This window comes from Aptenodytes patagonicus, chromosome 2 (assembly GCF_965638725.1).
Source record: "Aptenodytes patagonicus chromosome 2, bAptPat1.pri.cur, whole genome shotgun sequence".
NCBI lineage: Eukaryota > Metazoa > Chordata > Aves > Sphenisciformes > Spheniscidae > Aptenodytes > Aptenodytes patagonicus.
Genome location: NC_134950.1, coordinates 116,798,858 through 116,812,372, shown reverse-complemented (window position 1 = coordinate 116,812,372; position 13,515 = coordinate 116,798,858). Strand labels below are relative to the sequence as shown.

The 13,515-nt window shown below is 40.3% G+C and overlaps 1 protein-coding gene across 4 annotated transcripts in view; it reads right to left on the bottom strand.

Annotated features, from left to right (window-relative positions):
- Positions 1-13,515, bottom strand: part of BBS9 (Bardet-Biedl syndrome 9) — a 328,501-nt gene that overhangs the window by 235,516 nt on the left and 79,470 nt on the right. For 3 of the 4 annotated variants that reach the window (XM_076330847.1, XM_076330846.1, XM_076330849.1), the window contains 5 exons: positions 13,086-13,188; positions 12,021-12,125; positions 9,887-9,901; positions 6,031-6,171; positions 156-251 (listed from right to left, as the gene is read on the bottom strand). In XM_076330847.1, coding sequence (XP_076186962.1) covers positions 156-251; positions 6,031-6,171; positions 9,887-9,901; positions 12,021-12,125; positions 13,086-13,188 — 460 coding nt within the window. The remainder of the gene's footprint in view (positions 1-155; positions 252-6,030; positions 6,172-9,886; positions 9,902-12,020; positions 12,126-13,085; positions 13,189-13,515) is intronic. The other variant, XM_076330848.1, reaches the window with a different exon arrangement.

The window sequence follows — 13,515 nt, the reverse complement described above, 5'->3', positions numbered from 1 at the left end:
TTTGTGCCTTCCCTAGTAACATAATTAGATACTTGAGAGGGGTAAGAAACAGTTGGTTAACACTTTGAAACTCCTGTGTATGACACACATTCTCATTTTGTACATACATTAACAGATGATCGGGCCTCTTTTACATTAATACTAATAGCACTTACGTGATGTTTTTGAAGCAAGAAGAGTGGTTTTTGAACCAGTTAAAAACTGAAATCCCAGAACATTTGCCTGGTCATCCTCAGACGGATCAACAAAGTCTGAAACAGAAGGTTAAATACAGTTTTCTATAATTCCACACCGGTATTCAACAAACCCCAAGCCATAGCCAGGACCATATCAACCTTTGCACAAGTAATTTAGGAAAGGCAATCTCAATAAGATTGCTCCCCTTCTTGGGGCTCAGAAGTAAAGAATATCAGCAGTAGTTTGGTATACCCTCCCTTCATTCACAGGTGGAAGCTGAGCCACACACTGTTGTTCTTCCCCAGCCTGGAAACAAAAGGTAGATTTCTCAGAGGTTCAGTCTGTACCATCGAAAAAGAATAGTGATTAGTGTACAGCCCAAAGACCACCACCTTTTACCGGATGCAAGGTCACCTTTAATTCAGATATTTATGCAAAAATTATGTGGAAATTATCATGAAAATGTTTAAGCACGGTCTCTTTTCAGCTTTCAGCACAGAGCACAACAAACACCTAGCTTGCTAAAACTAGATAGTCTGCAAAGTCCATGCATGCCCGCTTTTCTTTTCATTCCATGTAGTGGATCATACCAGGTTAAAAGGCTCAATTTTAGAGTACCATATTTTCAAAACTACTCCATGTCACCTGTCCTCCCAACCTTCCCCTAAAAATAAGGCAAAACAGGAAATAGAAGAGATACGATTTTTGAGTACACGAAGAATCCAAAGTTCCTTCACAGATCACATCATAAACAGCATGCTTTCCCCCCCCGGCCCATCACTGAAAATGGGATGAACAGAAATCAGAAGATTTTAATACCACCTTCTGGAACACATTAGGCCTATGCTTTGTGTTATATTTTCAACAATGCATCCCTAGGTTAAAAAAAATATAATGCTCTATTTTGAAAGCATTATTGCTTAGCCATAATGGAAGCCTACAATTAAAACCTCAAAACAGAATCATAGAATCATAGAATCACTGAGGTTGGAAAAGACCTCTAAGATCATCGAGTCCAACCATCGACCCAACACCACCATGCCCACTAAACCATGTCCCTAAGCACCACATCTACACGTCTTTTAAATACTGCCAGGGATGGGGACTCAACCACTTCCCTGGGCAGCCTGTTCCAATGTTTCACCACTCTTTCAGTAAAGAAATTTTTCCTTACATCCAATCTAAACCTCCCCTGGCGCAACTTGAGGCCATTTCCTCTCGTCCTATCACTTGTTACTTCGGAGAAAAGACCGACACCCACCTCGCTACAACCTCCTTTCAGGTAGCTGTAGAGAGCGATGAGGTCTCCCCTCAGCCTCCTCTTCTCCAGGCTAAACAACCCCAGTTCCCTCAGCCGCTCCTCATAAGACTTGTTCTCCAGACCCTTCACCAGCCTCGTTGCCCTTCTCTGGACACGCTCCAGCACCTCAACGTCCTTCTTGTAGTGAGGGGCCCAAAACTGAACACAGTATTTGAGGTGTGGCCTCACCAGGGCCGAGTACAGGGGCACGATCACTTCCCTACTCCTGCTGGCCACGCTGTTTCTGATACAGGCCAGGATGCCATTGGCCTTCTTGGCCGCCTGGACACACTGCCGGCTCATGTTCAGCCGGCTGTCAACCAGCACCCCCAGGTCCTTTTCCGACAGGCAGCTTTCCAGCCACTCTTCCCCAAGCCTGTAGCGTTGCTGGGGGCTGTTGTGGCCGAAGTGCAGGACCCGGCACTTGGCCTTGTGGAATCTCATACAGTTGGCCTCGGCCCATCGATCCAGCCTGTCCAGGTCCCTCTGCAGAGCCTTCCTACCCTCGAGCAGATCAACACTCCCGCCCAACTTGGTGTCGTCTGCAAACTTACTGAGGGTGCACTCAATCCCCTCATCCAGATCATCGATAAAGATATTGAACAAGACCGGCCCCAAAACTGAGCCCTGGGGAACACCGCTCATGACCGGCCACCAACTGGATGTAACTCCATTCACCACAACTCTCTGGGCCCGGCCGTCCAGCCAGTTTTTGACCCAGCGCAGAGTACACCTGTCTAAGCCGTGAGCAGCCAGCTTCTCTAGGAGAATGCTGTGGGAGACGGTGTCAAAGGCCTTACTGAAGTCCAGGTAGACCACATCCACAGCCTTTCCCTCATCCACTAGGCGGGTCACCTGGTCATAGAAGGAGATCAGGTTGGTCAAGCAGGACCTGCCTTTCATGAACCTGTGCTGGCTGGGCCGGATCCCCTGGTTGTCCCGCACATGCCTTGTGAGCGCCCTCAAGATGAACCGCTCCATAATCTTCGCCGGCACTGAGGTCAGGCTGACAGGCCTGTAGTTCCCCGGATCCTCCTTCCGGCCCTTCTTGTAGATGGGCGTCACATTGGCAAGCCTCCAGTCGTCCGGGACCTCCCCCGTTAACCAGGACTGCTGATAAATGATGGAGAGTGGCTTGGCGAGCACCTCCACCAGCTCCCTCAGCACCCTCGGGTGGATCCCATCCGGCCCCATAGACTTGTGAGCGTCCAGGTGGCGTAGCAGGTCATTGACTGCTTCCTCTTACATTATGGGGGCTTCATCCTCCTCGCCGTCCCTGTCTTCCAGCTCAGGGGGCCAAGTACCCTGAGGATAACTGCTCTGCCTGTTAAAGACTGAGGCAAAGGCGGCATTGAGTACCTCAGCCTTTTCCTCATCCTCGGTGACAATGTTCCCCCCCGCATCCAATAAAGGATGGAGATGCTCCCTGGCTCTCTTCTTGTCATTAATATATTTATAAAAACTTTTTTTGTCACCTTTAACGACAGCGGCCAGATTGCGTTCTAGCTGGGCTTTTGCCTTTCTCATTTCCTCTCTGCACGACCTAACGAGATCCCTGAGTTGCCTGCCCCTTCTTCCACAAGCGGTAAACTCTCCTTTTTTTCCTGAGTCCCAGCAAAAGCTCCCCGTTCAGCCAGGTCAGTCGTCTTCCCCACCCATTCTTCTTACGGCGTACAGGGACAGCCTGCTCCTGTGCCTTTAAGACTTCCTTCTTGAAGATCGTCCAGCCTTCCTGGACTCCTTTGCCCTTCAGGTCTGTCTCCCAAGGGACCCTCTCAACCAGCGTCCTGAACAGGCCAAAGTCCACCCTCCGGAAATCCATGGTTGCAGTTTTGCTGGCCCCCCTCCTTACTTCACCAAGAATCGAGAATTCCACCATTTCATGGTCGCTAAGCCCAAGACGGCCCCCGACCACCACATCTCCCACCAGTCCTTCTCTGTTAGTAAACAGCAGGTCAAGCGAGGCACCTCCCCTGGTAGGCTCACTTACCAGCTGCGTCAGGAAGTTGTCTTCCACACACTCCAGGAACCTCCTAGACTGCTTCCTCTCTGCCGTGTTGTATTTCCAGTAGATGTCCGGGAAGTTGAAGTCCCCCATGAGAACAAGGGCTAGCGATTGAGAGACTTCTGCCAGCCGCTTGTAGAACGCTTCATCCGCCCCTTCATCCTGGTTGGGTGGTCTATAACAGACTCCCAGCAGGATATCTGCCTCGTTGGCCTTCCCCCTCATCCTTACCCATAAACACTCAACTGTATCATCATCACAATCGTTGAACTCTAGACAATTGAAACACTCCCTAACATACAGGGCCACCCCACCGCCTCTCCTTCCTCGCCTGTCCCTTCTGAAGAGTCTGTAGCCATCCATTGCAGCACTCCAGTCATGAGAGTCACCCCACCATGTTTCTGTGATGGCTACTAAGTCATATCTCTCCCGCTGCACAACGGCTTCCAGCTCCTCCTGTTTGCCGCCCATGCTGCGTGCATTGGTGTAGATGCACTTGAGCTGGGCTATCGATTTCGCCCCCGGCATCGGCATGCCACCCCTAGGCTCATCTCTAGTGAGCCTGGTTTTATCCCCTTCCCCCTTCAAACATAGTTTAAAGCCCTCTCGATGATCCCTGCCAATTCATGAGCAATGATCCTTTTCCCCCTGTGAGACAGCTGGACTCCATCTGTTGCCAGCAGGCCCGGTGCCATGTAAACCTCCCCATGATCAAAAAAACCAAAATTCCTCCGATGGCACCAGCCCCTCAGCCACGTGTTGATCAGGTGTGTTTTCCTGTTCCTTTCAGTATCCTTCCCTGTCACTGTAGGGATTGAGGAAAACACTACCTGTGCTCCCGATCCTTCAACCAGTCGCCCCAGTGCCCTGAAGTCCCTTTTGATCACTGCAGGACTTCTCTCTGCAACCTCATCACTGCCAGCCTGTGTAACCAACAGTGGGTAGTAATCGGAAGACCATACCAGACCAGGGAGCTTCCTAGTGATGTCTCTGACCCGGGCCCCAGGGAGGCAGCAGACTTCCCTGTGGGACGGGTCCGGTCGGCATATCGGGCCCTCTGTTCCCCTCAGAAGGGAATCGCCTATGACAATTACCCTCCTTTTTCTCTTAGCAGAGGCAGTCATAATGCGTGGGGCTGACTGCCTCACCCTAGGCAACCTCCTGGATGGACTTTCGTCTACATCCTCGAAATGTAGACCTTCGAAAAAAAGTTTTTCTGTTTCAAGTAAGTATTACACAGCACACCCATTTGAGAGAAAAGGTATATTTACTCTCAAAGTGAAGAAAATCATGCTACCAAAAAACCCAACCATACCTACTCCACTGCTCTCAGACAAATGTACTTTATAAGGTTTTTGAAAAGAGATGCAGCTCCACCTTAAAAATATCATATTAAAGTTGTTGGCCCATACAGCTCTCAGAAAACTGTTCCAGAACCTTAGTCCTCTGAAGCTCAGAAACTTAATCACTGCCAGACTGAACTTACTCACAATCACTTTATAAGCCCTGTTTATTCATTTCTTCTTGTGCTAATATGATCATCTAAGATCCATGACAGAGCCACAAAATATTTACTGAAGGCAACTGTATTCCCTTTTTTTGCCTGTGTTTTAACCTAAATGAGTCACTTTCTTTTAATTCTCCTCTTCAAATCCCTAGATAATGTTCATAGCCTTTTTCTACACTTTTGAGTTTAAATTAATTTTTATTTAATATCAGCAACCAGCACTCAGTGTGCCAGTGCATAGTAACATGATATTAGTTTCCTGTGTGGAAACATTTTGTCTAATGCATCCTCAGTTCTTATTTGTTTGCTTATGATTGTACCATATTGTACCACAGAGTAATCCTGTGGTAACTTCCACCTCCTCTATCTCTTCCAAATTATAAGCACATAATTACAGCAGAAATTATTTTCATAACATTACACTTTATAGTACTCAATTTCATTCTTCTTTTTCCAGTCCTAAATGGCACCTAATTCCTCCTTCATACTATTTTAATATTCCCCTGAATATAAAATGTAGCTCAGGTTTGCGCATCAGAAAATATCGCTAAGTACATGTCTTCTTTTTGGTCCAAGAAGGCTAATGAAATTATTAAATAAGATCAGCTCCAGACCGATATATTAAGAACTCCACAAATCCTCCTCCAAAGCAACTGTACCCCTTACAACATTTACCACTTCTGCTGTGCCCTGCTTATCTATTTTTAAACGAATGCCCTGCTTATCTATTTTTAAACGGAAATGTCATGTTTTCCCCATTACAACACCACTGATGCAATTTTATGTAAAATGATTTTCTGGATACATAAAAATTAGATCTATATCACGCCCACTGTGTAAGGAAAACTGCAGTTTTACCAGAGACAGATATACTAGCCCAGGTGGATTATTATTGAAATATTATGCCATCATTTCTTTCAAATGTACTTTTTGAACATTCTAACATTAGCTTTGTTAATTACCTCATTACTTCACACAGACAAACAATTCCTGTTGGAGTTCCTAACACATTTCCTATTATAGACCTATTTAAACACCTACCTGGAAAAATGGTGAGAAAACTGATGGGAGGTTTATTGGTATCAATAGTTAGCTTGTGGTTTGCTGCTTTTGAAGGTTGAGCTGGAAAGCAAATTAACCGCAAAGGCAGCCTGAAATTACACTGTGCAACTTTCGGTATTCCTAAAATGAAAGAACACAGATTCATCTTTCATATCCATATACTGAATACAAGATACTTCATACTGCTGTCCTCAAAGAGGTATAACAAGATATTTTTAATGTGAATAAGGAATACGTTAAAACAAAAACTATGTAAAATTCTTTTGCTAAATTTTCCACCTAAAATACCTTTAAATTTGAATACTTTTAATTACCTTTTCAAGTGAACATTTTCAACTGAATGGGAAAGCAAGAGTTATTAGCCAAATCCACTGCATACCTGATTTATGCCAATTAACATGCAATGAAGATTAACATTTTATTTAATGCTCTAGACAAACAATTCTACTTTAACATAGAAGACAGTTGTGTGACTACTCCTGATGCTTCAAACACAAAATTGAAGGATGTACGTTTTCATCAGGAATATCACAAACTAAATCCTTTTCAAGAACACATTTACTCTTTTTTTTATACTCTTAAATAACATCTATGCAACCTTCATATCATCTGTCAGAGGTTTTTGGCTTAGAAAAAAGATGTATCTAATAGAGATCATTACCCAAAGGTATATTAAATTCTACCGTTCAACTCACTGCATCATAATAAAACAGAACTGTAGAACAAACTGGCTACTGCCTTTGGTATTGGGATCTAATATCATATGCAATTTTATCAGAATGGTGCAAGAGAAAAGAGAAAGTTTTAACACTAACATTTAGAAAACATGTTCATTAGAATGTGTCAAAAAATTGCTCAAATATAAACATTGTTTAAAATTGTTGGCATGTCAGAAATTGCCTGGTATGTTCTATGTGAAAGGTAACAGTGCTAGTTGCTACGAAATACGGAGTTCTCGCTCTTTTGGGCAGCCAGATTATGGGGTTTTTGAGGAGGATTTTTTGATGAAGCAGCTAATAGGGAAACCTTGTTTTGTTCGGGTACGGACATCACTATAGGCACCAATTATCATCTTATTGAGAATAGTATTAATGTCAAAGCAACAATCACTCATTCTCTCCCAAATAACCCACGAAACTCAAACATTAACCCCAACACTCACCTCAGCAGAATTTAACAAAGTACATTTTTAGAGACAATAAAGTAAGTTCATGGTTTATATGAAGACAGAAAAGTCATGAAACTGATAGCTACACAGAGGTTAGTCATGTAAGCTTAGCAGATTAGTATAAAAATAGAGCTCAACCATTTAATAGTCATCCAAGCAACCCTTTTTGCTAACAATTTTGTTTGTTTGCTGCTTCACGCATCTCTTGCAATGAAAAATTATTTCTAAGACTCATCTTCGGGCAAAAATGTTACCAGAAGGCTCAGATTCATCCCTCTGGTTGTCAATTCATTAGCTCTTTTGGCTGGCTGATAATGCCTCCCAGTAACTACTCTGTAGCAGCTTGTAAAAAACAAAATCGGTGTAAAACAAACAGAAAGCTTAGGACAGGTTCTCAAAACTAGGATATCCCTGGGTTCCAAGGAAAATTCCTGAAAAATCTGACAATAAAACCATGACCTTTCAGAATGATTCACTCAACTGTATCTTCTTCATCTGATGGGAAAATTAAAATCTTTTCTTGATGACAACATAACACAAACATCTTACTATTGAACTTAGATATGGAGCCTTATCAACAGGAAAAAATTAGCGACAGAACTAGCCAAAAAGATTTTGAAATATTTTTATATTTAAAACAAGATGTTTTTCTTCTTGTTTCAAACCAGCTTTTCCTAGATAGTCTGCTCTCAGTCTGCCTCATCATAAACATAATTTTTCAATATTTCAGACAAAGGTCAAATCAAAACTAAATCAAATAGTATCTGGCTTTGGGAGGGGACTGGGGAGATTTCTAGTTGATGAGTCCAAAACAACTATACATAAGAAAACCAAACCAAAAAACTCCAACAAAATTTATCACTACAATGAAAAACTCTTTCTGGGAAATGCTTTCAGAATATTTCAGAATTTTAAATGGTAGTAAAGAAACACAAAGCAGTAGCAAAGTGTGGGAGCCAGAACTTCCTCAATCTTTTGGTGTTATGTCTAGTAATACATCTCACTTATCTAGAGTTGTGATACATTGCACGATATACAATTTTAGAACTGTAATAAAGAAAAAATGTGGAAAAAAACCCAGATTCTCTTCTAATCTGAAATACAACAGAAATTTTGTAACATTACCTCATAAGTTACTACTATTTAAAGGCATACCATGCACTTACCTGATAAAAGTTACATGCACTGTAGTTACGATTTCATTTCCAAATTACTCATGCATTCATCTTAATTATATTTGAAACATAACATTGATGTACATGATAAAAAACATTAAAGCTCAGATCTCTAATTTAGGATGTAAAATATTCAGAGAATTTATGCTTTTTCTGGTATTGATGACCCTGAATTTAACTAGTCCAGTGCAACTCACAGTAACCCAAATAAATTTTGTCCCAGATAATTCTACAAAGTTTACTGTGCTCCGCAATATTCTCTTCAGCATCAGGTTTTCATCTTGAGTAGAAATTTCTTAAAACAAAATCCAAATCTTCATTTTTAGAATGTTACCCTTTCAAATAATATACATTCATTTTTACATAGTTTATTTATATATTTACCCTATTTTTTAGTAATTTTTAAAATTACTTTGTATAGCAGAAATCTGCCACATGGTGATAGCTATTCTTGCTAAGAGTAGCATTTTACTGAAATGGTTCAAACATCTATTTCCTGTACGACACCTCAAGGTCCCCTGAAATATCCAGAAACCAGAAAAGGACGGGAACCATTAACACAGTTATCTACTTTTTTACTTCACTTAGTATGCTCGTAAGAGCATAAGTATTGAAAAACAAGACTCAAATATACATACATCTATATGTATAACACCCTTTCAGTTGATCTCTAAATCTATGACAAGCAACTTTCTTCCCTCCCCAAAACGTGAGGGAATTTGTACTTAATATATATTTTTAAAGTTAGTAAAGTATCTCCTACAAGGACCGTATCTTTTCAACACATGTACACAACTACACTGCAAAACTACCCTTCTCTCTTTTCAGTCTACCTATATATAAGCTAACTTTCCAGTCTTGTTTTGTCTTTCAATGGTACCCTTTTGCAATTATATCTACCACAATCACAGCTAGGTTTTGTATTGCTGGTATTCTCAGCTAGAAAGCAGCTTTTTACCCTTGAATAAAATGTTTCCAATAGGAATTGAAATGAAGAGATGTTAAGTGACATCATTCTCAGAGAGACTCAGTCCAAACAGCATAGCATTAGCTACGAATCCTTAATAGCTGTTTCAGTTGCACCAAAAAAGCTATAATTTAGCTGCCTACGTTCTTGCTGAAACTTGAAAAAAATAACTAAAAATATGGTAAAGAATGAACATAGAACTGTGTTTTCCATTTCCAATCTCAATGCACAAGGCACTTAATACCCTGCAAAATTCCCATCTACATATGAGAAAGTGCAATATACTTCACCAAGAAATGTCTTTACTACTTTTTATTTTCCCCATGGGTAATTGTCTTCTTATGTCTAAGCCTCATTTACTTTCAATTTTCTCAAATATTCACACCTTCACAGCATCAAACCAAGGATAATAAGAAGTTATAGAAATAATAGGTGAAATAACAGCTCCCTTCCAAATCTGCTTTATTCAGCATATGCTGTCACTCATGAAACCATCCAAACTTTGCATTTTTTCCATTCACTTACCTTCAGGATTGAGCTCTACCGTATAACCAGCAATGGGACAAAAGAAAAAAAAAGAATACATAAGATGCTACCCAAATAAGAAAAAAAAAGGAAATTTAGTAACAGGTTTTAAAGAACTTAAGCCGCATTTGTTAAGTAGACAATACATAAAGACATAATACTAGCCAAAAACCAGACATGACACCACATTCATCAATAGTGTAATTCCATCCAACTGAGTGACTCATTAACCTTCAGCTGTATGAACCCCACAGAGATACACTGAAGACTGATTTGGCCACAAATATGGATATCTTAAAAAACAAAAGAGGAAAAAGTCTCTATTCAGATAAAATGAGGCCACAAAACCACTTAATTTTTGTTTACTAGTATATTACACTTAAGGATTTGATTGCCTTATACAAGTAACACTAGTATTTGTATGTAATTGAATAGAATTATCCCAGCTTAATAATTTAAATGAATATCCAAAAATTTAGCAAGATCTTAATTATGCTCCTTTATTTAGAAGTCTTCCAAATTCTACTATTAAAGGTAAGTTTTTAAAACTTCTTCTACAGTTCCCTAATTCTGTTAGATGTCATGTCTTCTGGGATTTTTTTTAATTGCATATAAACAATCAAACATACTTAAGATACAAGATTTCTTTACTTCCTTAACCAAAAGGCTGGCAAAATCCAACCTAGTATCTAAAACATAAGTGTAAGTTTAAGTAGTATCACCTGAAAGAAATAATACATTCATTTGCCGGTGAGAAATACCCTTTAAGTTTGATACTCTGGTCTTGCAAAGCAAAATCACAGAAGCAAGACCAGCAAAACAAAAAGCAAGCTTTCAAAATCGGAGGATCCAAGATACTCAAAAGTGTACTACCTACACAGTCGTACCACAAAACCTGTCTAAAGCCACATGACTAAGTTGGACACTTATGAAGGTACAGCATCTCATTCACAAGAAATAAGCAGTCAAAGTCACAATACAGAGGGACTGAAGTTGTACAAGCTGTTTGTGCAGGCTCTCAAGAAAAAGGGAGGAGCATCCTTTTCTCTCCCACCCTGTCTGCACATATCTGCAAGCCTTGTCTAAACAGGGTAAGACCAAGTTCTTTAAAAACATGTTTCAGCTTTGTCCAGAAATAAACATTTCAATCATCACACAGCCTAGACTATCATCATAAACCCAATGTTTCAAGTGAGAAGTGATGTGAAGTAAATGCTTAAATAAAAGTGTCTACATAGGATAAGGTACTCAAGACCACCACCCTTCACAGAAGCCCTAACTCCACATGCATTTCTTTGACGCCAGTCTACTCCATGTCACCCTCCCCTTTGTGCTGGCACAGCTCTATGTTTGCACAGTGAACCAAATCAGCAAATCTGGCTGAGAAGTAACTGTTGATTGTGTAAGCCCAACAGGGGAGGAGGTGCAGGAGCAAAGCCAAGCAGTGAGAAGTGAAGAACAGAGAGCTTAAACTGATTTATGCTACATTTAACTTAACATGGAAGCTCTGCCTAAATACAGTTTCTCAGTAGCCTGACACATTCACAAGGCTGTGTGTAGAAAACTAAGCTAATCAGTCTTCAGTTATGGATAGCAGGGTAAATTTACATATTCTATCACTACGGTCATTAAGGCATTATAAAACAGAACGACTTAGTTTCTATTCCTTTGGGTTAATTTATTTGTTTAGAATGAATATGTTCAACTGTTAAAAGGGAAGTGAGGAATAATCACTCCCAATGCTTATTCAAATCTCCTCTGCTGTGGGGAGGCAGTTATTGTCACATTTGTTGGCAGCCCAGAAGGCTGAATAGTCATAAAGATGTAATTAACTTCTCACTCCAAGAGGTGGTCCCTTAAAGAGCAGAAGAGAAGCAAATTGATAGGACAGGGTGGGAAAGCTTGTACAGCTGCTTCCCAAGCTATAAGCATATGATTTTACCTCTATAAGACCAATTACATAACTTAATGATACTACATAAAATATTAACTAAAACTGAAGACTAGACTCTGATACACATTATTTCTTTAATTACTACTGCCTTCAATATATTTCAAAAGAACATTTATAAGAAATAGGTGAAGAAGACGACCTCAAAAAAGGCCAATCAATTTGAAATCGCCAGTGGCTTACCTGTTGGCATATTATATGAAACCATGCAATTTCCTTCTAGTTCTGATGGAGAACAATTCCCCTTCAAAAAGACAGACAGGACCACTGTTTCAGATGAATCTGGTTCTAAAAACAATACAAAATTAAATCAAGTAATAGGAGCATCCAAATGAAAGCAATATATTTTCTAGCACTTTGGGAAATATTCTACTAAATTATGATAATTGTTTCCATCAGTTCACCTTTATCAAATCGCTGGACATGGTTTTTTTTAAATCCATAATTCGTAAAAGGCAAACTAGTCTCTCCAACTTATAACTATCTTGAAGAATAACCAATAAAACAATTCAGCACACTGAACACAGAGAATATCAAAACAAATGCAGTTTTATACTGTGATTTTAATTTTTTACAAAGCCATCAGCCCTTTGCTCCTGTCACATGTTGAGAAAACATAAGAACTATCCTTTCAGATGAGAGCAGCAGTCAGTAAAGCCCTGTTTCAATAGGGACCATTACTGCACATTTCAGAGCAGAAATGGTCTGCAGTCCTAACTGAAGCAGCCGGACACATTTCTTAGATCTTCAGCTGCACTTAGTCTTCAAGGCAATCCTACCTGCAGCCTTATCAACAGAGTTGGAAAAAGGGTAGAATCACCAAACAGTTGATGCTAAGTTGGGAACATATGCTAGTCTGCCCACAGGTAAACAAGCTTTCTGTCCCTGCTTTTAGCTCAGCAGTGCAATTTCTACATAGACAGAATTGCCAGCAGAACAAAATGCCCCAGAAAAAGTACCACAGACTAACTGTTTTTTTTTTTTCCCTCCACAACAGTGCCTCCCTGCCTCTCCTCACCTGCCATGCATCATACCGTAATCAAGGAAACAACTCCATTCCTTTCTACTTTGTCGTCCTCCACCAAGCAGTATCTAGAAGCTGCAGAGTGCAGGCAAGGCAAATTTGTAATTGCTTTAACTGCAGTATATCTGCAACAATGGACTCGATGGAGGCTGGACTACACCTTTCAAACATCCTCAGAAGAAGTAATATGATACGATAGCTGTAATGGTACTGTAATAATTTACCTAAATCATCAAAGACGAACTGGTCACAGGTCACTGCTAATGGAGCTTGTACACATACTGCCAGGTTTGGTTTCTGCGCAGTCACTCTGCTCTGTATTGTTATCTAAATGAAGTGACATACAGAAGTATTTGAAGAAAGCAACAAGTTAATCTCTGCATAGCAGAAAACAAACATAACCAGCAAAAAGATATGAAAAACCTGCAAAGAGCAATTCAGCAACAATGTTTAAGAACTTCAAATTTCAACTTCAAAACCAGTATTTTCCTTTTACAATTGTTATTTACTTACAGACAATAATGGAACACAATAACTTGAAAGACTACAAAAAACTGAGGGGATTTCTCATGTTCTTTGTAATTTTAACCCAAGACAAACTAATGCTACAGTGTTAATTAAAATGTTAATATTTTGCAAGTGTCATGTGCATTT